Raw genomic sequence first — 24,779 nt, 5'->3', positions numbered from 1 at the left:
ACAAGTCAACACTGAAGCACCGTGCAGTTAGTTGATAGCTAACTAGCGACCAAAGATCCATTAATTGCTCAAACTCTGCACTGTTCCAAGGCTAAAAGGAGGCTGAACATTGGACTTGGATCCTCCATGTGAGCAGAAACACAAATAGATTAAATTAATGCTTCTAGTCTCCTAAATGGCACAACAAGTAAATGAATAACAGATTTACACTGCCTGGCCAAAAAAAAAAAGAAGTCGCCACCTGGCTTTAACTAAGCAAATAGTAGGTACAAGCCTCCTATTGGATAATTACTGCATGGGCGATTATGTTTCATCCGACAAGTTATTTAACCCCAACTGGTGCAATGAGTTGCTTCTCACTTCTTAAACAACCATGTCGAAAGACACTTCGTGTGGTCGTGGAAAAGATGTCAGTCTGTTTGAGAAGGGTCAAATCATTGGCATCAAGCAGAGAAAACATCTAAGGAGATTGCAGAAACTACTAAAACTGGGTTAAGAACTGTCCAATGCATTCAAAAAAGTTCAATCTGGTCCTCTGGACATTCAAAAAAACAAAAACAAAACAAAGCAAAAAAATCTAGAAACGTTTCGTCTCTCATCCAAGAGACTTCCTCAGTCTGAGGTGCTGTTTTCAGCTCAGTCTCTTAAATAGCACCTTCTCAGAGTGGATCAACCAGTTTGCTGCTGACAACCAAAACCAGCTGATCACATGCTCAAGAAGGACCATCAGCCTAACAATGGATCGTTAGCACACTGATGGCTGTTTACTGTTCACAGAGGGCTGAGTGATACTAGCAATCACAGCATTGTAAGAGGGGGCCTCCGGGTTCAACTGTCCCCCTCTTACAATGCTGTGATTAATAGTGAAAGTAAGAACATTTCCACACGCACAATGTGAAGGGAACACAAGGGATTGGGACTGAACAGCTGTGTAGCCTTAAGAAAACCACTAATCAGTGAGGCTAACTGGGGAAAAAAAAGGCTTCAGTTTGCTAGGGAGCATAAAGATTGGACTCTGGAGCAATGGAAGAAGGTCATGTGGTCTGATGAGTCCAGATTGACCCTGTTCCAGAGTGATGGGCGCATCAGGGTCAGAAGAGAGGCAGGTAAAGTGATGCACCCATCATGCCTAGTGCCTAGTCATCATAGGTGTCACAACCATTGTATGTGAAGGGGACAAGTCCCCCCCCCCCCCCCACACTCAAAAAAACGTTTCCTGGGGCCCCCCCCACACACACACACACCCACACACTTTTACTATGAAACATTAGTTCAGGCGGCGCAGTTTCTCTTTCTTCGTGAACAAATCCATTCAACTTGATTAATAGGAGAATACTCAAGCCACTAAAACTCCACTCCAGGTTTTCCAGGTTACCTCCCACTCTAACACAGAACAGAAACCGTGCAGGCAGCAGCTGCTGAGTCTCCTGCCTCGGCAGAAAACGCTCACAGGTGGAGGAGATGGAGACACCTCTGTGTTGCTCGCTCACCAGTTTAGCGAGCTTAGTGCGGGCAGTTGTTGACCAGTGGGGGTTGATCATAAACATATATTCACGTTAGGAGGACGCCTGTGAGGAGCGCTACGTCTGTAGCATCTTAGCAGTAACTGTGACGCCGTCAGACGCTGCAGGTGTAAGAGACGCTGTGTGTTCAGGTGCATTAAAGGTGAAATGTCTTTAAAACCCCACATCTCATTGTCCTCAAGCTTCATGAGAAACATCATTTAGATGAGCAGTGTTGAACACAAGTAAAAAAGTCCAGTGGTGATGCTTTTTTATTTCTCTACAAACACAAATAGTGCCGACCTGACGCTCTGTATTAAAGTGTATTAAAGTTAAAATGTCTTTAAAACCCACAGCTGAATTTACACAAACTTGGTGAGAAACATGATTTAAATGTGTGGAATTAAAGGAAATCTAGGTGAAATGCTGCTTTTTTTTTTTGGTACATTAGTGTACACTTCTTTATGCGTGCACACACACCCACCTATACACATCATTGTGTCCCCCCCACATTACGGATGCTTCTGACGCCCTTGCTAGTCATCAATGCAAGATCTTGGTGAAAAATTATTGCAACACTGGATGGAAGTAGATCTTGTGACATTGCAGAAGCTTATCAAAACCATGCCACAGAGAATGCATGCCGTAATCAAAGCCGAAGGCGGTCCGACCAATTGTTAGTGTGTGAGCTTTATTTTGGTGGCAACTTTTTTTTGGCCAGGCGGTGTATAATCTCTTTAGATGCTTAGCCCTAAACAAAAGATCAATAATTAAATCGGTAATGCCGAGTTGAATGATTTAATTTGAATGGATGCTTGTGCGGTGGTGAGTTGATTAGCACTGATGCCTCACATCAAGAATCTGATTAAAAGTCAGTTGAAACCTCTCAGATACAAGCTCTCAGATGTGGACATTATACTTTTAACAAAACATATGAAGTTTACCTTGAAAGTATTCATAAAGTAAATTAAAGTAGAGTAAAAAGTTTCAGATTCTTACATGGCACCTGTATAATTCAGTCTCTTTAACATCTTTATCTTTTCCTGCAGCCGTCGGAGCGACAGATCGTTGTGGGCATTTGCTCCATGATGAAGAAGTCCAAATCAAAGCCCATGACTCAGATCTTGGAGAGGCTTTGTAAGTTTGACTACATCGATGTGGTCATCTTCCCCGAGGAGGTGATTCTGGAGGAGCCTGTGGAGAAATGGCCTCTCTGTGACTGTCTCATCTCCTTCCATTCAAAAGGTACATTTTATACATGTTAGGATGTTCAGTTTTAATCCAAGAAAATTTAACAATAATAATATGGAGTCTAAGCAGGTCCCTGGTTCAAACCCCGGTCCAGAGGCCTTTCTGGGTGGAGTTTGCATGTTCTCTCCGTGCATGCGTGGGTTTTCTCCGGGTACTCTGGTTTCCTCCCACAGTCCAAAAACATACATGTTAGGCTGATTGGTGACTCTAAATTGTCCCTAGGTGTGAGTGAGAGAGTGAATGGTTGTTTGTCTCGTTTGTCTCTATGTGTCCCTGTGATGGACTTGCGACCCGTCCAGGGTGTACCCCGCCCCTCGCACAGTGATTGCTGGACATGGGCACCAGCGACCCCCGTGACCCAAAATGGAATAAGCGGGTAAAGATAATGGATGGATGGATGAATATGGAGTCTATTTTAAATTTAATCCTTTTGGGTGTTGAACACTTGTTGTAGTTCCATTAATGCAATAAAAATGTAGTACTTTTGAGTTATTTCTGCTGTTGGTGCTACAAGCTGCTGGATTTAGTCATGTTTAGTAAATGTGGCATTCTGGAATTAGATTTAACCATTTTAAGTCTCTTTATCTGCCAACAATATAATGTGCTGTGTAAGTTAAACTTGATTTAGCAAAACGTGCATCTGCTACACGCACTAGGTTTGTCAGCTTTTTCATCCCTTCAGAGTGTGCACGTATGTAACAAGCTCCAACTGTAGCTGCTTTATCAATTGGGACTGTTACTTGTCTTTGTTAGAAATGATTGTGTCGACACCGTTGGAACTTGCAGTGAATTTAAGTTTACTCACCCGAAGTTCTGCAACTAAAAAAACCCTCATACGAAACAAAGGCTTCAGGTGCAGAGATGTGAGCTGCTGCTAACTTTGCAAGTCGGGGATCTTTATATTTCCTAATTTTTCTTAGTCTAATCCATCAGCGTGACGGGAGATGTTCTGACAGCTGAGCTCACTATAGTTTCCCTTTCATAATCCTTTCAAAATGAAATACAATGACAGAAAAATGTTCGGAGTAATTTAGCTTATATTTATTTATTTGGGAAGGTATTATGTTTAAAAAAAAAAAAAGCACACAGACTGGAAAAGCACCACTTGAAAACAACTTGGCATGTCACTACCAGGCACCAGGTCAAAAAAATACATATGTATTGTCACAATCATTCATCAGATTCATCTCCTTTAAATTTCTTTTATATTATATTTGTTTTAAATAATTCCTTTGAATTATTGAAAATCACCACCCACATTATTTATCCACCGTAATCATAAGAAGAGCAGCACATAAAAACACGTCTTCATGGTAAGAGTTTAATACACATGTCAACTGGTCAAAAAGGAAAATATGTTAATTATGTTCCTGTTTTGTTAACTATATTAACTGTAAAATATAAAGTAATCGGAGGAATGTGTTGTTTGGTTTCAGGTTTTCCTCTGGATAAAGCTGTGGAGTATGCCAAGCTCAGGAATCCACTGCTCATCAACGATCTCAACATGCAGTATTTCATTCAGGACAGGTACAGCTGCAGCAAACGCAGTTCAGGGAAACTCGAGTTAACAGATGATTTTATTAAGTGCATGTAAATTATGAGCTTCTCAAACATAACACCAAAGCAACATTATACAGACTGCACAAACGAACGGGATAATAACGAGCAAATTGAATCCCTCGTTAGGAGAGAAGTGTATCGGATCCTTCAGGAAGAGGGCATCGACCTGCCTCGTTACGCCGTGTTAAACCGAGACCCTGACAATCCTGAAGGTGACAAGTTTTTTTCTTTTACATTTTGAAATGGCTACACTAGTAAACAAAATAAAAGCACGACCAGTAGACTTAGCTCTCCCCCCCCCCCCCCCCCAAAGTGTTCTTGTAATACCATTATTTATGAAATCTGTAGCATGGAACAAGTTATGACCTTTTGCTGTTCAAGACAAGATGTTTTTGTCTTTCTTCACTAACCACTGATTATTTTAATTGTTTTTTTCATACGCCCATCTAAATGTGGGCGTATTATAATATGTCCGACATTATCCGTCCCTTCATCCAATTCAATTCAGTTTATTTATATGACACCAAGTCACAACAGGAGTTATCTCAGGGCACTGAACAGAAACATTCACATGCATAAAGATTAAATTAGTAACATTATTTATCTGAGGTAACCGGACTCGGGACGAGCGGTCATCTGCTTTGACCAGCTGGGTTTGAGAGGACAGGAAGGAGAAACAGACACAGAATGGCAGGTCCAGAATGGCGGCGAGCAGGTCCCTCTCTAGGATGAAAGACAAAAAAATTCAAATGAATCACGTTAAGATTGAAATAATTACAAATACAAACTATTCATTTGTATTCATTTGATGAAATTAGGTGAATTTGTCCTCCAGTAGTTTAAGCCTATAGCAGCGTAGGATAAGGGATAGCTCAGGAAACCAAGCCAACTCTTACTATAGGATTTATCAACAAGGAAAGACTTGATCCTAATTTCTGTAGTAGACAAGATGTCAGCCTTACGGATAGAAACTGGAAGTTGGTTCCACATGAGAGGAGCCTGATAACTGAAAGCTCTGCCTCCCTTTCTGCTTTTGGAAACTCTAGGAACCACAAGTAAACCTGCAGTCTGAGAACAAAGTGCTCTGTTGGGAAACAGTAAGATCTATAATATAAGATGGAGCTAGGTTGCTGAGCGCTAGATATGTATATTTGAAATTTTTCTCTTGTCCCGCCCATAACTTCAGATCCGCTCAAGATAATTTAACAAAACTCCCAAGTTCAAGGTCACAAATCAAGGTCAAAGTTAAAAATTAAAATGAGGTATTTGCTTTTCCTGCCCATAACTTCTGATCCACCCAAGATAATGTAACAAAGCTTGATATGAATTTGCATCACCGTTACACGGTGTTGCGTAAGCTTTTCATCCCACCAGCTTCAAGGTCACAAATTAAGGTCAAATGTTATTCAAGGTCTTTGCTTGTTCTGGTCATAACTTTGACCACTCAAGATAATTTAATAAAACTTCATACTCATTTCTACCACCACTAGACAGTATGTCACTTAATTTTTTTTCATCACCCGGTTCTAAGGTCAAGGTCACAAATCAAGGTCATAGGTTATACAAGCTTGTCCAGGCCATAGCTATAGATTTCTGTAAACTAGTTTGTCGACGGGCGTATTGAGTACCTTTTTTCTGTACTTTTGTTAACAAATAAAGACGGATTGTGTTTTATTAGTGAACTGACTAATACCCAACTTTTGGTTCCTTTCTGTGTAGAGTGCAACCTGGTGGAGGGGGATGACCATGTCGAGGTGAACGGGGAGCTGTTTCCTAAACCTTTTGTGGAGAAGCCTGTGTGTGCAGAGGATCACAACGTCTACATCTATTACCCAACGTCTGCAGGAGGAGGCAGTCAGAGGCTTTTCAGAAAGGTAGCTGTCTTTCAAACAAACGTGTTTGATTCAGAGGTGCTTCGAACATGACAGGGAAGGTTTGAGGATTATCTGTGATGTCACACAAATACTATTAATGCTTTTACACATCTCAGTGAAGAATAAGAGTAGCGTTTTAGTGACTTGTTTTAAAACTTTTTCTTTTAAATTGTTTATTACAAAATAATTAAAGGCCTAGTGTTTCTTGAAGGCATTTTGCCAGCCAACGTTTTAAACATATCATTTTACCTTGAAACCATTTTGATTAAACCTTAAGAATAAAGTTTTGGAAGTTGTCAGTCTTAGTGTTGTGAATGACCCTCAGCTACTACCATCACATTTTACCACAAAATCTGTAAAATTGACTGAGTTATAGGAATTTTTGTGTTGGCAAAATGTGTATAGCTGCAGTGGATGTCTTGGGTTGCTTCCAAAAGTAATGAGTTTTAGATGTGAATCCAGTGATTACTTTCTGAAAGTTTCATTAAAAGCTCTTCAATGGTTCATGAAATATTTTGCTGACAGACACACAGACAGGCAAAAACGTTATTGCTTGCCTTTCGCCTTTTAGAGGCAGGTGATAAGAAAATGTTTCTACAGCTGCTAGAGCAGACGTGGGCAACATATGGCCCGAGGGCCAAAAGTGGCCCTTGGACAATCTCTATCCGGCCCTCAATATTTTTAATTGAAAACAACTTTTAAATAAGTTGATGAAAACCTGCATTTATCAATGAAACATATGTCTAAATTAAACATCATGAACAACTAGATCAAAAACTTTTGGATTAAGAAAAGCCTAAACCTTTTTCATGAAGTCATTGTGTTCCCAGAAGCTTAAAGACTCCAAAAAGCAAGTATATGGTGTCTTTTTTTAACATATTTAAGCTAACACACATACTGTCTCACGAGCCAGTTTACAAAGAATATGTTTTATATTCCTAGAGTATTGAGGAGACAGATTTTATCAAGCATGCTAACTTCGCTACAACAAGACAAAGTCTGAAATGAGTGTTACAGATTATCTTAAATAAAATCTATTTACTGTTTCTCTATGCGGCCCTTTGATTGATTTAAATATCTTGATTTGGCCCTCTGGCAAAAAATGTTGCCCACCCCTGTGCTAGAGGGTAAGCAAACGAGGTCAACAAAAATCCTGATGTAAAATGAACGAGCCTTTTCTCCCGCCCCGTTATAGATAGGGAGTCGCAGCAGTGTGTACTCACCAGAAAGCAGCGTGAGAAAAACTGGATCCTACATCTATGAGGAGTTCATGCCAACAGATGGTACAGACGTGAAGGTACTGTGGACATTATGTTCGTGTTGGCAACACATGATCGTACCGGTGAATTTGTCAGTTGCAATATTGTGATTTAACCTGTTCTCAGGCATTTTCCTAAACATTTCAGGTTTACACAGTGGGCCCAGACTACGCCCATGCTGAGGCCAGGAAGTCTCCCGCGCTGGATGGAAAGGTGGAGCGAGACAGCGAGGGGAAGGAGATCCGTTACCCCGTCATGCTCACCGCCATGGAGAAACTGGTGGCCCGAAAGGTCTGCCTGGCCTTTAAGGTAAACTGGAATGTAACTGTAGCTCAGTATCAAAAGAAAATACTCATCGTTGAAGTGACAGAACATCAGAAATTCTGCTTTACCTGCGTGGTAATAATAATGTGTACAGTAACCATTTGTAGCTCCCGTAGTTTTAGGACTATAAGGCGCACTTAAAATCCTTGAATTTTCTCAAAAATCGACAGTGAGCCGTATGATCCAGTACGCCTTATGCATGATAACAGACCCTTTCATTGATATTGCGCCTTATAGGCCGAAAAATACAGTAATAAATGTAGCCTCAACCGGTTTCACTAAAACAAGTTGTCTTAATGTTAAACGCGGTTTAAAATACGATATAACTTTGGACTAGTATTGTAAAATTGAACATTTCAAATGCAACAAAAAAACTGTCTGCTGTCAAAGAACACATTTCCTCCCACTCATGAATTAAAGTAATTCAATTGTAAACAAATGGTGTTAAAACATAAGAAGCTACATTTAGTGATTCAGAATTCAAAAACACAACACATAAAAGCAAAACAAAACTGCAAGAAGCACAAGAAATCATTTCATTTTTCCTTTGTGGTGTAAATACTATAAATATGGTGGTTTAAACTGCAGTTTTGCAGATAACTATAAGTTTATTAAGAATTAAACAGATGCAATAAATGCAGGATTCCTTGAAGGGATGCACACTACCTGCCACTTTCAATGCCAAAGTTTAAAACTAATATCTCATGTAATTTGTTTGTCCAATCCAAGTCCAAGGAGACAACGGCACCTGCCTCCCCGCCTTAGAGACTGTGTTGTTCCCTCGAGGATGAGGAACTTTTTGTTGGGGGGCAGTGTAATGATCCTTAAGGAGTTATTGTTACATGCTAATTATTCCTGTTGCACTGTTACTGGTTCTTATGTATGACATGTTCTGTTTGTGCTGCAGGGGTTGTTGGGAAGTGAGTATGGGGTGTGGCTTTTCTTTCTCTTCTGTTGGATTTCTTGTGGTACCTGCAGAGTGGGGCTCGGGAGCTCTGGCGTGGCTCATGGCCGAACGGTGACTCGGAGCTAGTTGATCTGGAATTATCGTACCTGAATAAATTGTTGACAAGAGCAAAGCGTCTGTTGCTTGAGCGACAGTGTCAGCGTTGCATTGGTTGTACACTGTAATGTAATGTTAACGTTACATGTTGGTTTGGACTTTGGACCTGCAAAAACAGGAACAAACTCTCAGGGATTGTCGGGATGTGCAGCAAAACTGCTGACGTAGCCCTACAGAACCTCACACAAGATGAGGTCAGTGAACAAGGCCAGGCAGATTCTGGCAGATCCTGATCACCACTTCATGGTGAGTTCAGGTTGTTTCCATCTGGACGCAGATATCTGCTGCCCAGATGTAGGACGAACAGACTGAAAAACTCGTTCATCCCTGTAGCGATCAGGCTTCTCATCGAACGGAGATGATTTCTGTTGTCTTAATGTCTCAGTGTCTTGTCTAGTGTGGATGTTTCATGTGTCTACTGACTGTGAAACAAACTGTCCCTTGGGGATAATAAATATTCTTGAACTTGGAACAATCCTAGTCCTCGAGGGATATTTCTCTACTCCATCACATCTGATTTGAACCAGTCGATGATTAACAAGCTTCTGCACAACACGAAAAGGTAATTCAACCATAAGTTTAAGTGCGTTGGAGCAGGGAAACAAGTAAAACATGGTGGCCTTTTTAGTAGCAGCACTTCATTGGCTCTTTTTTCGAGGACGGGGGTTGAAGGTGTGAGTTTCATGAAAATCCATCCAGCTGTTTTGAGATGTTTTGCAAACAAAACACAAATGCACATGCACAGGGAATTACATGCATGTCTTTGTGGTGACAGGCAATAATTAGGACTCCAATTCTAATAGTAAATCTTGATTATCTGAATAAAATTATTCAAAATGACAGAGCACTTCTGTTTAGCTCTGCTTTCTCATCATCTTGGTGTTCTTTTAAGTTTTGTTTGCACATCATTCTCTATCTTTGACATGAATATTTCACATTAATGTAAGTTTCTTTTCTCTCTTTTATAAGCAAACTGTGTGTGGGTTCGACTTGCTCAGAGCCAACGGTCATTCTTACGTCTGTGACGTGAACGGCTTCAGTTTTGTCAAAAACTCAATGAAGTACTACGACGACTGTGCCAAAGTCCTGGGGTAGGAGAATGTTCACTAAAACATAAATAGATTAAATTTAATAAATGAAAGCTTCTAGAAAACACAAATAATGTATTAGTGAAAGTACAAATGTCAGATATAAAGTTTGATAAACCAGTTTTCTGATTTTCTCGTTCTTTTTCTGTCACTCTGAATAGTAGTTTTTTTTCTAGAGTTTAAAAAAATCCTTAATGTCAGATACTGGGGTTTAATTAATCCCAAATACAGTAAATTCTGTTTTTGGACGTAATATTATTGCTTGTTTTAGTGCTTCGAGCTTCTTAATGTTGGTTTTGTCCTCTTCATCAGAAACATGGTAATGAGGGAGTTAGCCCCCCAGTTGCACATCCCCTGGTCCATCCCCATGGAGGCTGAAGACATCCCCATCGTCCCAACAACCTCAGGAACCATGTATGTTCTGAAACTAAACAGTGCTGATGAGCGTTCCTGCTGATGCTCCTGCAATTTTTATTTTGGTCTTTGCGTTCTATATTTCATGCTTTTTGTGCGCTTATTGTTTTATAGTTTTTATTTTAAGGAATAGATACACAAGGCACTCACAGTTTTAGTTCACAGAACCTTTGGAGTTAATCGGGGCTGAATGATACTAGAAAATCATACAACACGCTTCAAAAAGTTAAATGTGATGATATGCAAATCAAAATAAAACTTTTATGGGCAGAAACTTGTGCCATCAGAAAGTGAATTTGAATCACTTAGTCTGAATCTGAATTTGTGTAATTTTAAATTTAAACCCATTGGTTTTAACATGAATTTTACAAAATTGAAACTGAATTTAATGGTTTGAAACTTGATCCAACCATTTTCAGTCAGGTCATCTGGACAGTTTATTTTATTTTTATTATTTTTGTTTGAGCTGAAACGTTTCACCTTCCATCCAGAAGGCTTCTTGAGTTATTGAAACACAACACAAAATTGATTCTTCCCCCAAACAGCTTACTCAAGAGTGGAACAAACCAGTTATGCTGGTGCTAAGATGGTCTCTTTTGGCACGCCCCCTCCTCCGGTACCGGCCCGCTCCCTCATCGACAGTCATGTCAAACTGGTTCAAAACCAACAAAGTCCATGCTCAATAATAATAATAATACTTTATTTGTATAGCACCTTTCAAACAAATGTTACAAAGTGCTTCACATTAATCAATTAAAACATCATAAATGACATCAGAAACACAAAAATATACCAAATCAATTAAAATAGATAACATAAAAAAAAACGAAATTCAGATATTAAAAGCCTAAACAAGTAAGTTTGAACTATTGATTTAAAAGAAGACGATGAAGAGGCCTGTCTAATATTTAAAGGAAGAGCATTCCACAAATTAGGAGCCCTGACCAGAAAAGCCCTCTCTCTTTCTGTCACCAGTCGAGCTCTGGGAGTGGAAAGTAATAACGGATTTAAGGACCTGAGATTGCAAGAAGGGAAGTATGGGGTAAGAAGCTCAGATGGATATGGTGGCGCAAGACCATTCAGGGATTTAAAAACAAACAATGAAATGTTTGTCATTTCTAAAAACCACAGGGAGCCAATGCAATGAGGACAGAACTGGAGTGATGTGCTGATGTTTATGGGATCTTGTGAGAACTCTAGCTGCAGTGTTTTGTACTAGTTGAAGGCGATACAGAGAACTTTGGGGCAGACCAGAAAATAAAGAGTTACAATAATCAAGATGACAAAAGACAAAGGCATGAATAAGAGTTTCTGCATCAGTTAAAGAGATAAATGCTCTGATTTTGGCAATATTCTTAATTTGAAAAAAAAAAAAATGCTGTTTTAGTGATGTTCATAAAATGCTTAGAAAAACCAAGTTCAGAATCAAAGGTCACCCCCAAATTTCTGGCTTCACAAGTGCAGTTAAAACCAAGAACAGAAAGGGACTGAACTACTAAATCCCTTTAGGCCTTGGTGCCAAAAACCATCACCTCAGTTTTATCGTTGTTGAGCGAAAGAAAATTATCGGACATCCAGGTTTTGATGTCTGTAAGGCAGAGATAAAGTTTATTGAGTGTGGAGAGGTCTGATGGGTTAATAGCCAAATGACTCTGGAAATCGTCTGCATAAAAATGAAAAACATTGAATTTATGAATAACCTGACCAAGGGTAGCATATAAATAGAAAACAATAGTGGCCCAAGAATAGACCCTTGGGGGACACCACAGGTGAGAGAAGCTGAACTGGAGGAATTATTGCCAGAAATTACCAAAAACGTTCTGTCATGAAGATCAGATTTGAACCACCTCAGAGCAATGTCTAACACCTAACCAATAATTTAGTCAGCCCAGTAGAATATTATGATCAACAATAATCCAGGTATACAATCCAACAATTTTCAGTCAGGTCATCTGGACAGTTTCTTTTTTTTTTTTTTGTGCTGAAACGTTTCACCTGTGTGTTTCCTTGACTGATGAAGCCTTCTGGATGGAAGGTGAAACGTTTCAGCACAAAAAAATAAAATAAAATAGAAACTCAAATGACCTGACTGAAAATTGTTGGATTGTATACCTGGATTATTGAGCATGGGCTTTGTTGGGTTTGAAACTGAATTCATTTGCTTTGAAACTGTATTTCGTTGTGTTGAAAATGCTGTTGGACTCATTTCATTTTCAGTTCTATAATTCAATTTCAATTCCAAAATTCAGTTTTTTGTGTTGCACATCCTGGTCCTTGAGAAAGCCACGGCGTAATCGAACGCAGATTGACAGATTTACGTTTCATGCCAGTGAAACTTCCTTTACGCGTGCGGCCACTGCTCCAGCTCAAAATACGCCGTGAAGGAAGTTCTTCTTCTTTTGTGTTTTACGGCAGATTTTATCCACTCTGTTGCATCACCGCCTCCTTGAGAACGAACCCCGCACCTACATTTCCGTAAAGGAAGTTTCACTGACACGAAATGTAAATCTGTCACTCCGCGCTCGACTACTCTGTGGCCTTCTCAAGGGCCCGGATGTGTGACTCAAAAAACCTGAATTTTTTAATTGAAATTGAATTATAGAACTTTCGATACAACAAAATACAGTTTCAAACCATTAAAATCAGTTTCAATTTAGAGAAATTGTCAAACAAACCAGTGAATTTAATTTCAAATTACACAAATACAGATTCAGTCTGAGTAATTCGAACTCGGTTTCTGATGGCACAAGTTTCTGCCCATAAACGTTCCTCACTTCTTTGTTGCACTTTTATTATTATGCTGCTCACAACTATCTCTTTGAGATTTACCTTCTCAGCTACAGTCTTCTAAATCATGTATGGACATCTAGACCAGGAAAGGTCCTACTGGTCGGCCGCATACATTAATTAGGTGAAAGGCTGGTTACACACCAGTCCGTCACAGGGCCACATAGACAAACAAGGCAAACAACATTCATGCTCTCATCTAGTAACCAATAAGAGTTGATACTTGAGCTAAAGTGTAAGTTTTTAGACTGAGAGAAAAATGAAGTACCTGGAGAAACACACATGCTCTGGGAAAACATGCAGACTTCACATAGAAGTGCACCGGCACTGAGTCGACCTGCGACTTTCTTGCTGCAAGAACCATCTGAGCCGTGTTGATGTTGCATTCAGTGACACCGCAGTGATAATTATTGCCATATTATGCAGTCCCAGAGTTAATATTGCTAATCTAAAATGCTGAAGGCTTTAATAAATCACATTTTAATGTTTTATTTTTTTCTTATGTGCATGTTCATTAAATTATGAATACATTTAAGAGCAGTTTCACATCTAAAACCCTTTTTTTTTCTTCATAATAAAGCCCAACCTTCATGTAATCTTATACAAATTCAGTAACGGACAGTAAAGGTCACGCAGTTCTAGAGCGTTACTGAGAATCACTGACCTCTAACCGTTTCCTGTAATTAGTTTAATGTCTCTTTGGAGTTTATGTCAGAAAATTGATGACAAACAACCAAAAATTGGAGATCTGATTAAGAATTAATGCATATATTTTGTGTTTTATTATAACGTTTAAGATATTTTTGCCTGTCTCATACTTAATTTTGTTTTTCAGGATGGAGCTGCGCTGCGTCATCGCCATCATCCGCCATGGAGATCGAACACCAAAACAAAAGATGAAAATGGAGGTTCGTCATCCTCTGTAAGTCTCTGCTTCAAGGTCTTTGTCCTTTTTTTAACAATACAACAGCTCAAGTTTGCTTTCAGATGCACTTATTAGATTATACACTCTAGTTTATTTATACTCCATGCTGGATGTCAAGGATGAGAAGTATTAGTCAGGAACCAATTGATTAACTGATTTAATCTATTTTTAAAGCAGTCAGTCCTCTCACAGACAGCAAACAGAAACAACTGTGTGTACCATGATTATGATGGTTTTTTCCTTTTTTTTTAACAGATTTTTTGATTTATTCAAAAAGTATGAAGGATTCAAAAAAGGCAAACTAAAGCTGAAAAAGCCGAAACAGCTGCAGGTGAGTGAGACTTGTTTAAACTGCATACTTCTTTTTACTGTGTTCATGCTGGTATATATGATAGCCCTAAATTTTTAAAGCAGATTAAGACTGAATCTTTTTTAAATATTGTTTTAGACATGATTGTTTACTCTTCTTTTTTTTTTTATTGGCTAATTATTATTTTTGCTTGGCTGTCTAATAAACCAGTAACTCTGAATCTACCCTGTGTTTATAAAACATTTTAAAGCCAACTTAATTACTACTGTTTGTGTGTTCTACTCTATAACGATCAGTCTAAACCTGCACAGAGAGGGTGCTCTGGGTAAAACGTTCAACGATAAGTCTTGAGTAAAGCGTTTAAGTCACTGTGTTTGCAGGAAGTTCTGGACATTGCCCGCCTGCTGCTGGTTGAACTGGGCCAGCATAATGATTGTGAGATCGAGGAGAAGAAATCCAAACTGGAGCAACTCAAGACCGTCTTAGAAATGTGAGATGTTTTACAAAAGCACACACCTTCAGACATTACACTGCTTTTTTTGGCGTCATCATTCACCGACTGATCCTGCGACATCTGCTTTTCATCAGGGTTCAGTCATCGTTCTCATTTTCACACATTCACCATGAAAACGCTTCATCTCTCTCCTCTTGACTTATGGCCTTTTGTTTTTGTTTCTCTCTCTTTCCCCTCTATCCCTCTTCTCTTCTGCCCACCCATCTGTCCTTCTCTTTCTTCAAAAGGGAATCCAGCTTGAATGTCAATCAGTACGCACCCTCTCCCTCCTCACTTTAAAGGATGAGGTTTTACTGCCCTCATTTTTGTTGCCCACATAGATCGTGTGTACAAAGTATTAGGAACATAATTTTTTCTTGGACACAGACCAATCTGGCTATTCTTGACACAAGCTGGCACTTTTCTTAGGTTTCACCCATTAAAACTATATTTTAGGCAATAAAAGCAGGAAAATTAGTCAATCTAGCTATAGTTGGTACAAGATCAGACATTTATGGTAAAATTTTAAAGGCATTCCTAATGTTTTGTACACTTAGTATTCTTTTAAAATTTCATTCATTTTTGGCCATTAACTCTTGACACATACACAGTCAAATGAGAATTTTACTGTGTTTCTGGGTGTGTAGTTTAGCGTTTGCTCTACGTTTCATTGTGCATGTTATTTAAAACCAAACAACTTGACTCCAAGTCTCCTAATGTCTTCCCACTGCTGCCTCTTATGTGCATTTATATTTATACTTTATTTATTATTCTGTTTGCTGTTCTTTGTTGTAAATTATAAATATATTGTGAAAATTGTTTAGAGGGACTGATTGCATATGTTCCTCTTGCTGCACATCCTTTCCAACCTGATCCCCATGTCTCGCTAGTTTGTACAAGTCCTTTTTGCTCTCTTTAGTGTCCAGCCTCCCTTAAAATTTCCATTCTCTTGGCAAAATCCACCACCATCTGTCCTTCCTGGTTTCTTTCCTTGACACCAAACCTAACTATCACTTCCTCATCCCCTCTGTTTCCTTCACAAACATGTCCATTCTGGTCTGCTCTGATCACCACTCTCTTCTCCCTGGGAATACTCTCTATCACTTCATTCAGATCCTTCCAACATTTATCTTTCTCCTCTACGTCACATCCAACCCGTGGAGCATAACCACTGACAAAATTTAGCATCAGACCTTCTATTTCTACCTTCAGACACATCACCTTATCTGACACTCTTTTCACCTCTACTACATTCTTTGCCAACTCCTCCTTGAGGACCCCCCTTACTCCATTTCTCTTTCCATCCACACCATGGTAAAACAGTTTGAACCCTGCTCCAATGCTGCGAGCCTTGCTGCCCTTCCACTTGGTCTCTTGGACACATAAAACATCTACCTTCCTTCTCTGCATCATGTCAGCCAGATCTCTATCTTTGCCTGTCATTGTCCCCACATTTAGAGGTGCCACCCTCAGTCCTACATTCTTGACTTTCCTCTTCTCTCTCTGTCTCCTGACATGTTTCCCTCCTCGTGGTCCTTGACTAACAGTAGCACAATTTCCGCCGGCGCCCTGTTTGTCAACAGCACCGGTGTCAGTCGTTAACTCGGACCTGGACCGATCCATTATAGTGTCACTTAAATGAACTTACATTATAAATCTGGCAAAAGCGTTTTGCATCGAATGCCCTTCCTGACACAACCCTGGGCTTGTGACCGACACAAAAGATGAATTGACGTTCTCCCTAGTGGCTGGTTTGAAAGAAAAGTAAAGTAACTTTACAAAATTTTATAAAATTATTATTGTTTTTTTTTTTGTCATTATGGGACACTGAGTGTAGACTTATGAAGAAAGCTGGAGCTCCTTTTCCTGTAAGTGTTGTTTGAAATTTGTAAGATTTATGATTGTACCATTTTTTTTTTTGTTAGTTTTTTCATTCATTGAAATCCTTTTATAAATAAACCTGCTTTCAGACTTCATCCTACATCTCTTCTTCTTTTAAAACATACTGAAAGGTTTGACAGGAAACAAAAATAAGGAGGTGCACAATAAATAGAAATGACACAAAAGTGCCACATGCAACTGGTTTGGCGTGCATCGTTGATCTCGAGGTTTAGAACGACTTGTATAATGCTCACTTGTAAAATCAGCTGATGAGGATGCATTTGCGTACAGTACCTACAAACTAGAGTTGCATTCGGGCCCAAAAAAGTCAGATCCGACCCGGCTCCAGCCTGTAGCCATCATTTCCAGACCCCACCCGACCTGACGAATCAACAGTAACTACAGGTCTGAACCCGAAACACCCCCCGACATGTTTAATTAAGCTTTGACTGCTTATATAGTTATTAACGGTCGATTAATGAAGCTTAACTGAACTTTATTTTACCTCTTTCAAGGCCGGTCAGTTCGCGGTGAAATGACTGTGTGCGGCTGGTGAAGGTATGGCAGGCCATGTTGTCATATATGGTAAGCCATGTTGTCATATATGGTAAGCCATGTTGTCATATAATTGGATCGCGGTTGAGCCGCTGACGCAATCAAAAGCCCGACACTGACCCAGCCCGCTACAAATTCGGGTCAGGCCGGGCTTCGGGCCCAGGTTAGAAATGACATTTCTACTAAAAAGTAGTTTTTAAGCTGTTTTAATATAATTTATGTCCAGTATACATCACAACTACAAAGTTTTCCCCCAAAATGACAAAAACAAATTTGTTTTAGGTATCATAGGTAGTAATAGAAAATTTGTCACAACATCTTGAACAACCTTCTTAGACCTCTTAAACGAGAAGGCCTCACTTTTTAATTTTCTCACACCTCCTTGGATTTGCCTGCCCACATTTCTTTATCCCTTTTCAGTGTCCAGCACCACATGACTTTGTTAGAGAACATTTTGTGTGCCTCACTCAGCAGGATTTGCTCATTCCTTAACACCTCTTAACTTGATGGGCATATTTTTCATATCAACACATGCAGTACATGCATACTAAAGCCATGTCTGAACTTCTATGGCACTACTAGTTTATAAGTGTCCAAAATACCCTAAAATAACTAAATCTCATTAAACCTCATGCTACTAATTATAGTAAAATTGTTTGAACAGCGTGGCTGATTCAAAAGTTGTTGCCTTGTTCTTTTTCTCTTTTAAGCTTGTTATAAGAAAACAAGGAATGATGTGTGTTTAGTGTTGCACATTCAAACAGGTTTAAAGATAAGAGTCATTATGTCGTCTACCTGCAGGTTTGTAAACTTTATTGCGTCTGCTTGATGTGTTTGTCCAACCCCTGCAGGTATGGTCACTTCTCAGGTATCAACAGGAAAGTCCAGCTGACCTACCTTAGAAACGGGCAGCCTAAAGCCTCCAGTGAGGAAGAAGGTAGCAAGAAACACACAGTGTTTGTCCTGTGCGTGTGCGTGCGTGCATGTCGTAAGTTACTGTATATATATGGATATATGGATGGAATTTAAAAATACTACTATTATTTTTATTGCTCATTGATGTGGGGAAAAACAACAATGTAAACATAAATGGACATTGTAATAAAGATACTGAACGCATTTAGATGGTTTTCAGAGTTACTAAAATATTTTGAGTTTTAATGTTCTGTTTTAGTAGAATAATGTAGTTATAAACCCATTAGGTTCTTATGGTTTATTTCTTGGCGTTATTGCCACAAAGGGAAGGAAGTCAAATAATTGATAACAATCTGTAGTGGGATAAAACCTGTTCTGATTATGTTGCTCGACAAAGTCTGCAGTTTTGTTTCTGGTAATTGGAATAATGTCATTGAAATCAAATAATGTGCCACTGGTTCATTTTCTTGAGGCATATGGAGAAGAAGGAACTCACAGTGATGTTGGTGTAATAAAAAATATCCTTCAAAAATTACCAGCTCAACTAATGACATGCAGACAGAACTAGAAAATGGGTTGTGCGTGGTGTCAATTAGGATGTAGTCCAGAATGATCCTGAGGCAAAGTAATATTAGTAATATTAATAAAAATGTTATTGTGTACATTTGTCACTTGTTTGATATGAAGCTTCAATGAGGTGGAAATGATTGTATTTACATGTTCACATCTTGTGAACGTGACTGCTATAACAAAGCGTACATAGTGTCTTTGGTGAAAGTTGTAACGTTATGCAGCATCATGACGCAGCACGAACGTTTTTGTTAATGCACCATTTAAGAGAGAAAAATCCTTTGCCGTTTTCTGTGTTCAATTCAGTTCAGTTTATTTATACAGCGCCAAGTCACAACAGAAGTCAACTCGGGGCACTGAACAGAAACATTCATACATAAAAATAGTAAGTCAACAGAAACATTAATATATGTTTTCTTTAGACTGTAAGAAGGACGGTCCATCTCTGCTCCTGGTGTTGAAGTGGGGCGGGGAGCTGACGCCGGCAGGACGGGTTCAGGCTGAGGAGCTGGGCAGGGCCTTCCGCTGCATGTATCCTGGAGGTCAAGGTAATAAAACACGCACAACGCATGCAGTAAAAAGAGCCCTTCATCTGCTTAGATGTCAGCTACCTCATTTTTGTGTCCTTTTGGGACAGTATATATATATATGCATGTAAATAAACCATATAGTTTGACTCCCTTTGTGTGAATCTAATGATTCAGGATTACATAAAATTAAACTAATATAGAAGTAAAACTGTAAAATGTCTTAAGAAGAAAAAACAGATTTGAATCATCCACCCAATCTTTCTACATGTGTTTTTCTTATTAATTTTTTATGTGGTTTTACCACATGCTGTGTTGACAGCCACCACATCATTAAATAATTCAAAAATGTTTCAGCTGTGAGGTGACAAATGTAAAAATTTAAACTGAAATCAAAAACTATAAGGAGTCTGTACTAGAGTACTGTAAGTCAAGTCCTTCGACTTTTCAATAAGACAGCTGTGCTGTGGAATGAAACTTTATTTGGGCTGTAATTTCCAATCGATCAAATAGTTTATGTTGGTTATGACCTGTCTACACATGAAGTCCACTGAGTTAGGAAAACGTGAAAATTGTCTAACAGTCCCATGTTTTCCTCTGCTGTAAGCAAATATGAATACGTTTGAGCCTAAAAATACTGCCCAGGTGCCCTCCTTTTTATTTTTATGTTTTGAACCGTTAGCTAAAGGTCATAAGCATGCTTATGGCTAAATGTTAGCATTTACAGTTCAGTGATGTTCAAGCAAAGTCATACTGTGTTGAAGAGGGTTCAGAGGTCGACCTTTAGTTCAGATTATGTTATCAGTCACTGACTTCAGCATTCTGCAACATTTATAGTCAAAGATAAACCAGTGGTGGCTGTAGTTGAGGTTAAAACCAATTTATCAGTAGAAACTAAGAGTCAAAACCTTTCAAATCAAACCCAATCCATGGCATTAGCTCACATTTATACAAATGTCAAGTTTAATTTATTTCTCTTTATTACTTGAATTACCTCCTTCTAATCCAAATAACAGTATATGTCTTTAAACACTGAGTTTAAAACATTACCAAAAGCACAATTTATTAGTCGTTATTAGGGGTATAAACGTAGACGGAGTGAGATGGAGGAGGATGACTCGCTGTGGCGACTCCTGAAGAGGGAAAAGCTGAAAGAAGAAGATGATTAGGGGTATAAAAGTACAAGTATCTGTTCCAGACCATCTCATTACAGACATCAAAGTCCGGTGCGCACAGTTAGTCGCACGCATCTGATTTACAGGAAGGAGTGCACATCCTCGTAATCTCTTTCTGCTAATTTCTTTGAATGAAAAATAGTAAAAAAATATATACTTTCCAAAACACTGAACACAAAAAGAACCTACAAATGTGTCATTCAGATAAATGATTGTTTAAAACAGCTGTATGGAAACATTTCCCAGTAATCTTAGTGGAAATGGAACAGATGGGCAAATATAAAGCTTAATGGGTCAAAATTTAGGGGCTTTTATTCTCCTTGGAAATTATTAAACGCGTCTATATTCAAGGAGTCAAGGATCTTTGTCATTCGCATCACATGTGGTAAGTGAGGTGGAACGAAATTGTGTACACAAGGTCCCATTTACACCAAACAGCAAAAATATAAAGTGTAAAAAGAAACAGTAAATAAGGATCTGAGATATAAACCAAGATATACACTAAATGGTACACTAAAAGATCTAAGATATATGCCAGTCAATAATAGTGCAAAACAATATATATAATATATATATTTATATAGTGCCAAGTCAAATAGGCCGTCTCAGTGCACTCTGAAGAAATATTCACATACATATAAAAGCTAATTAATCCAGCAGATTGTGTTGAAACGTCACTTTGTGACAGTGTCCCACCCTGAGCAAACACAAAGGCAACAGTGAAAAGGAAAAACTTGCTTTTAACAGGAAGAAACCTCCTGCAGAACCAGGCTCAGGATGAGCGGCCATCTGCTTCGACCAGCTGGTGTTTGAGAGGACAGGAAGGAGAAACAAACATAGAATGACAGGTCCAGGTGAACTTTCTATAGGAGGAAAGACAAAAACCTGATAAGATAGAAATAATTACAAATACAAACAGGAAGAGTAGAGCAAGTAAAGACACAGAGGAAATATGGTCAATTTGTCCTCCATTAGTCGAAGTCTATAGCAGCACAACTAAGAGATAGTTCTGGAAACCCAAGCCAACCCTAACTATAGGATTTATCAAAAAGGAAAGTCTTAAGCTCAGTCTTAAAACTGGACAATGTGTCAGCCTCATGGACAGAAACTGGAAGTTGGTTCCACAAGAGAGGAGCCTGAGAACTGAAAGATCTTCCTCCCATTCTACATTTGGAAACTCTAGGAACCACAAGCAAACCCGCCATCTGAGAGTAAAGTGCTCTGTTAGGAAAATATGGAACAATAAGATCTGTAATATAACAAGGTTGTTGGGAGCTTTGTAGAAGTAAGATTTTGAATTAAATTCTGGATTTGACAGGGAGCCAATGGAGAGAAGCTAAAACTGGAGAGATATGATCTTTCCTTTAAATAAATATTTGTACATCCAGATAATAAACCATTGCTATAGTCTAGTCTAGACGTGACAAATGCATGAACCAATTTTTCTGCATCATTTTTAGATGAGATGTTTCAAATTTTTGTAAAATTACGCCAGAGGAAGAAGGCGGTTCTAGTAACACTTTTAATGTGGGGATAAAAGACGTCCTGATAGAAAACACCACCAAGATTTTTAACATTAGAGCTGGAGGACAGATTAATGCCATCCACGGAGGGAGAAGGGCTGAAAAATGTATTCATAAGATGCTCAGTTCCAAAACCACAACCTCTGGTCTGAGTTGAAAAGCAGAAAATTTAAGCAGGTTTTTATGTCTCTCTTGTAAATGAGTCCTTGAGGCTCAATGAGACTAACCTGTATAAATAAAGGTTGAATTGAATTGAATATGTCTTTAAGACATGCTTGTAGTCTAAGTAACTTATTGGATTCATCGGGTTTCACGGATAAGTATAACTGAGTATCATGAGCAGAAAGCTTTTAGAAAATTAAACAGCTTTATCAGCTCTTACATATTGTATTTAGCCTGTGCACCACTGTATTGTGCAGTACTGTATTTTCATTCTGCAGCTGGTTGTGGATTAATGCACAGCCATGCACAATGAACAACGCCCATGCTGGTAGTAAATAATGATCAGCCGAAAGCAAATGAGTTCAGCGATTTTCATCCATTCAATTTTGCGTGAAAAAAATAAACCCGCTGGTTGCATGATTTATTTGAAATTTTTTTTTCTACTTTTTCTCCTGTTGAGTTTTTAACTGGCTTGTGACACTCATTTACTGTCTTATTTTAGTTGTTTTTAATGCATGGGAATCAATATCAGAACTGCTTAGACAACTTGAAGCATAACTAAAAGTGTATGTAATAATATCATACAACCTGTGTTGCTTTTCTTTTCTTTTTGAAAAGAAAGCATTTTTTTTCATCACCAACTGTTTTCATACCTCGTTCTTCACCACAACTTTAGTCGAGTAACTCTGCTCTTCTCTTGTCACCTGTTGTTGTGCTGTGTACACTACCAGCGGGTAATGGTCAGTCCCTTGGCTGTGACTCCCCTATTGACTTTGGTAAGAGAAGGGTTTTCTGACTGTCACCGCTCCACCTCTTCTTTCTTTGAGCGTTTGCTCCTCCGTCCACACTCTGTGATTTTGGTTAATCACATTTATAACAAGCTGTTTGTCCTAAACTGAGATTGCAGTGGATTTTTTTGTGTTTATGTGCCTTTAAGGTGACCCACCACAGCTGACATTGCTCACACAGCCAGTGATGATAAATTAGATCTTATATTAAATTTGGCATGCTTTTCTTCTTCTTCTTGAAAAGATAGTTTATTTAAACTTGTGTTAAATCTTTAGATCCTTCATTTTTAGGTTTTACATACCAAGCCATTTAAAAAAACTATCTGGGGCCTCATGTATGAAAGTGTGCAGCACTAATATTGAAAGTTGGTGTAGGGACAAAATGTGAAAAGTATGTACACACAAACATATTCAGATTTATCAAACCATGTTTCTGTGCACATTTCCTTCAAACATCCAGACAAACGTAGAACTGAGCACACACAAGGTACTTCCCCTGACACATCTTCATTTAAATATGCAAATAGTTCGCTGTGGCCCTGACGAAGGGAGCAGCCGAAAGAAGAAGAAGAAAAAGTAACATGAGTCAGAGACCCCCCTAAATAAGTAGTGGGGTGTAAAAATGTCACAAAGAAGAGTGATTGGGTGTGTGAAGCTGTCAAAACGGTGCACACCCACAGAAGTATCAAAAAGGTTAAATAGATAAAAAGGTGTGAGTAAGGTGAAGGATGGCTACCAGTTGCCTCTCATCCAATAATGTTAGACACCATGTACTGTACATGAAACACGTTATTGTGATTGAGTCAAACCAGGGGGCACTGATCTGCCTGTGCACTTCTGAGACTGAATTAGGGTTGGATTGTGTTAGGATTGGACTGTGTTATGGTTAGACTGTGTTAGGGTTGACTGCGTTAAGGTTAGACTGCGTTAGGGTTAGACTGTGTTAGGGTTGACTGTGTTAAGGTTAGACTGCGTTAGGGTTAGACTGTGTTAGGGTTAATTGCTTTAGGGTTAGACTGTTAGGGTTAGACTGTGTTAGGGTTAGACTGTGTTAGGGTTGACTGCTTTAGGGTTAAACTGTGTTAGGGTTAGACTGCGTTAGGATTAGACTGCGTTAGGGTTAGACTGCGTTAGGGTTGACTGCGTTGGGGTTAGACTCTGTTAGGGTTAGACTGCGTTAGGGTTAGACTGCGTTAGGGTTAGACTGCGTTGGGGTTAGACTGCGTTGGGGTTAGACTGCGTTGGGGTTAGACTGCGTTGGGGTTAGACTGCGTTAGGGTTAGACTGTGTTAGGGTTGACTGCATTAGGGCTAGGCTGCTTTAGGGTTAGACTGAGTTGGGGTTAGTCTGCGTTAGGGTTAGACTGCGTTAGGGTTAGACTGCATTAGGGTTAGACTGTGTTAGGGTTGGCCTGCAGTGTTTCCATCTTGACTGTGTTAGGGTTAGACTGTGTTAGGATTAGACTGTGTTATGGTTGACTGCGTTAGGGTTAGACTGCGTTAGGGTTAGACTGCGTTAGGGTTAGACTGCATTAGGGTTAGACTGCGTTAGGGTTAGACTGCATTAGGGTTAGACTGCGTTAGGGTTAGACTGTGTTAGGGTTAGACTGCGTTGGGGTTAGACTGTGTTAGGGTTAGACTGCGTTGGGGTTAGACTGCGTTAGGGTTAGACTGCGTTAGGGTTGACTGCGTTAGGGTTAGACTGTGTTAGGGTTAGACTGCATTAGGGTTAGACTGTGTTAGGGTTAGACTGCGTTAGGGTTAGACTGCGTTAGGGTTAGACTGCGTTAGGGTTAGACTGCGTTAGGGTTAGACTGCGTTAGGGTTAGACTGC

The 24,779-nt window shown here is 39.2% G+C and overlaps 1 protein-coding gene across 1 annotated transcript in view; it reads left to right on the top strand.

The window, feature by feature from the left end:
- Window positions 1-24,779, top strand: part of ppip5k1b (diphosphoinositol pentakisphosphate kinase 1b) — a 77,139-nt gene that overhangs the window by 13,708 nt on the left and 38,652 nt on the right. Inside the window, exons 3-15 of the mRNA XM_037683263.1 lie at window positions 2,552-2,747; window positions 4,190-4,280; window positions 4,440-4,525; window positions 6,033-6,187; window positions 7,383-7,484; window positions 7,594-7,755; window positions 9,803-9,924; window positions 10,234-10,335; window positions 13,958-14,044; window positions 14,303-14,378; window positions 14,738-14,847; window positions 18,138-18,223; window positions 19,194-19,319. Of these exons, the coding sequence (XP_037539191.1) occupies window positions 2,552-2,747; window positions 4,190-4,280; window positions 4,440-4,525; window positions 6,033-6,187; window positions 7,383-7,484; window positions 7,594-7,755; window positions 9,803-9,924; window positions 10,234-10,335; window positions 13,958-14,044; window positions 14,303-14,378; window positions 14,738-14,847; window positions 18,138-18,223; window positions 19,194-19,319 (1,501 nt within the window). The remainder of the gene's footprint in view (window positions 1-2,551; window positions 2,748-4,189; window positions 4,281-4,439; window positions 4,526-6,032; window positions 6,188-7,382; window positions 7,485-7,593; window positions 7,756-9,802; window positions 9,925-10,233; window positions 10,336-13,957; window positions 14,045-14,302; window positions 14,379-14,737; window positions 14,848-18,137; window positions 18,224-19,193; window positions 19,320-24,779) is intronic.

Source organism: Nematolebias whitei, chromosome 10 (assembly GCF_014905685.2).
Source record: "Nematolebias whitei isolate Nwh7 chromosome 10, NemWhi1, whole genome shotgun sequence".
Lineage (NCBI taxonomy): Eukaryota > Metazoa > Chordata > Actinopteri > Cyprinodontiformes > Rivulidae > Nematolebias > Nematolebias whitei.
The sequence above is the reverse complement of the archived record's forward strand: the minus strand, read 5'-3'. Positions and strand labels throughout refer to the sequence as shown.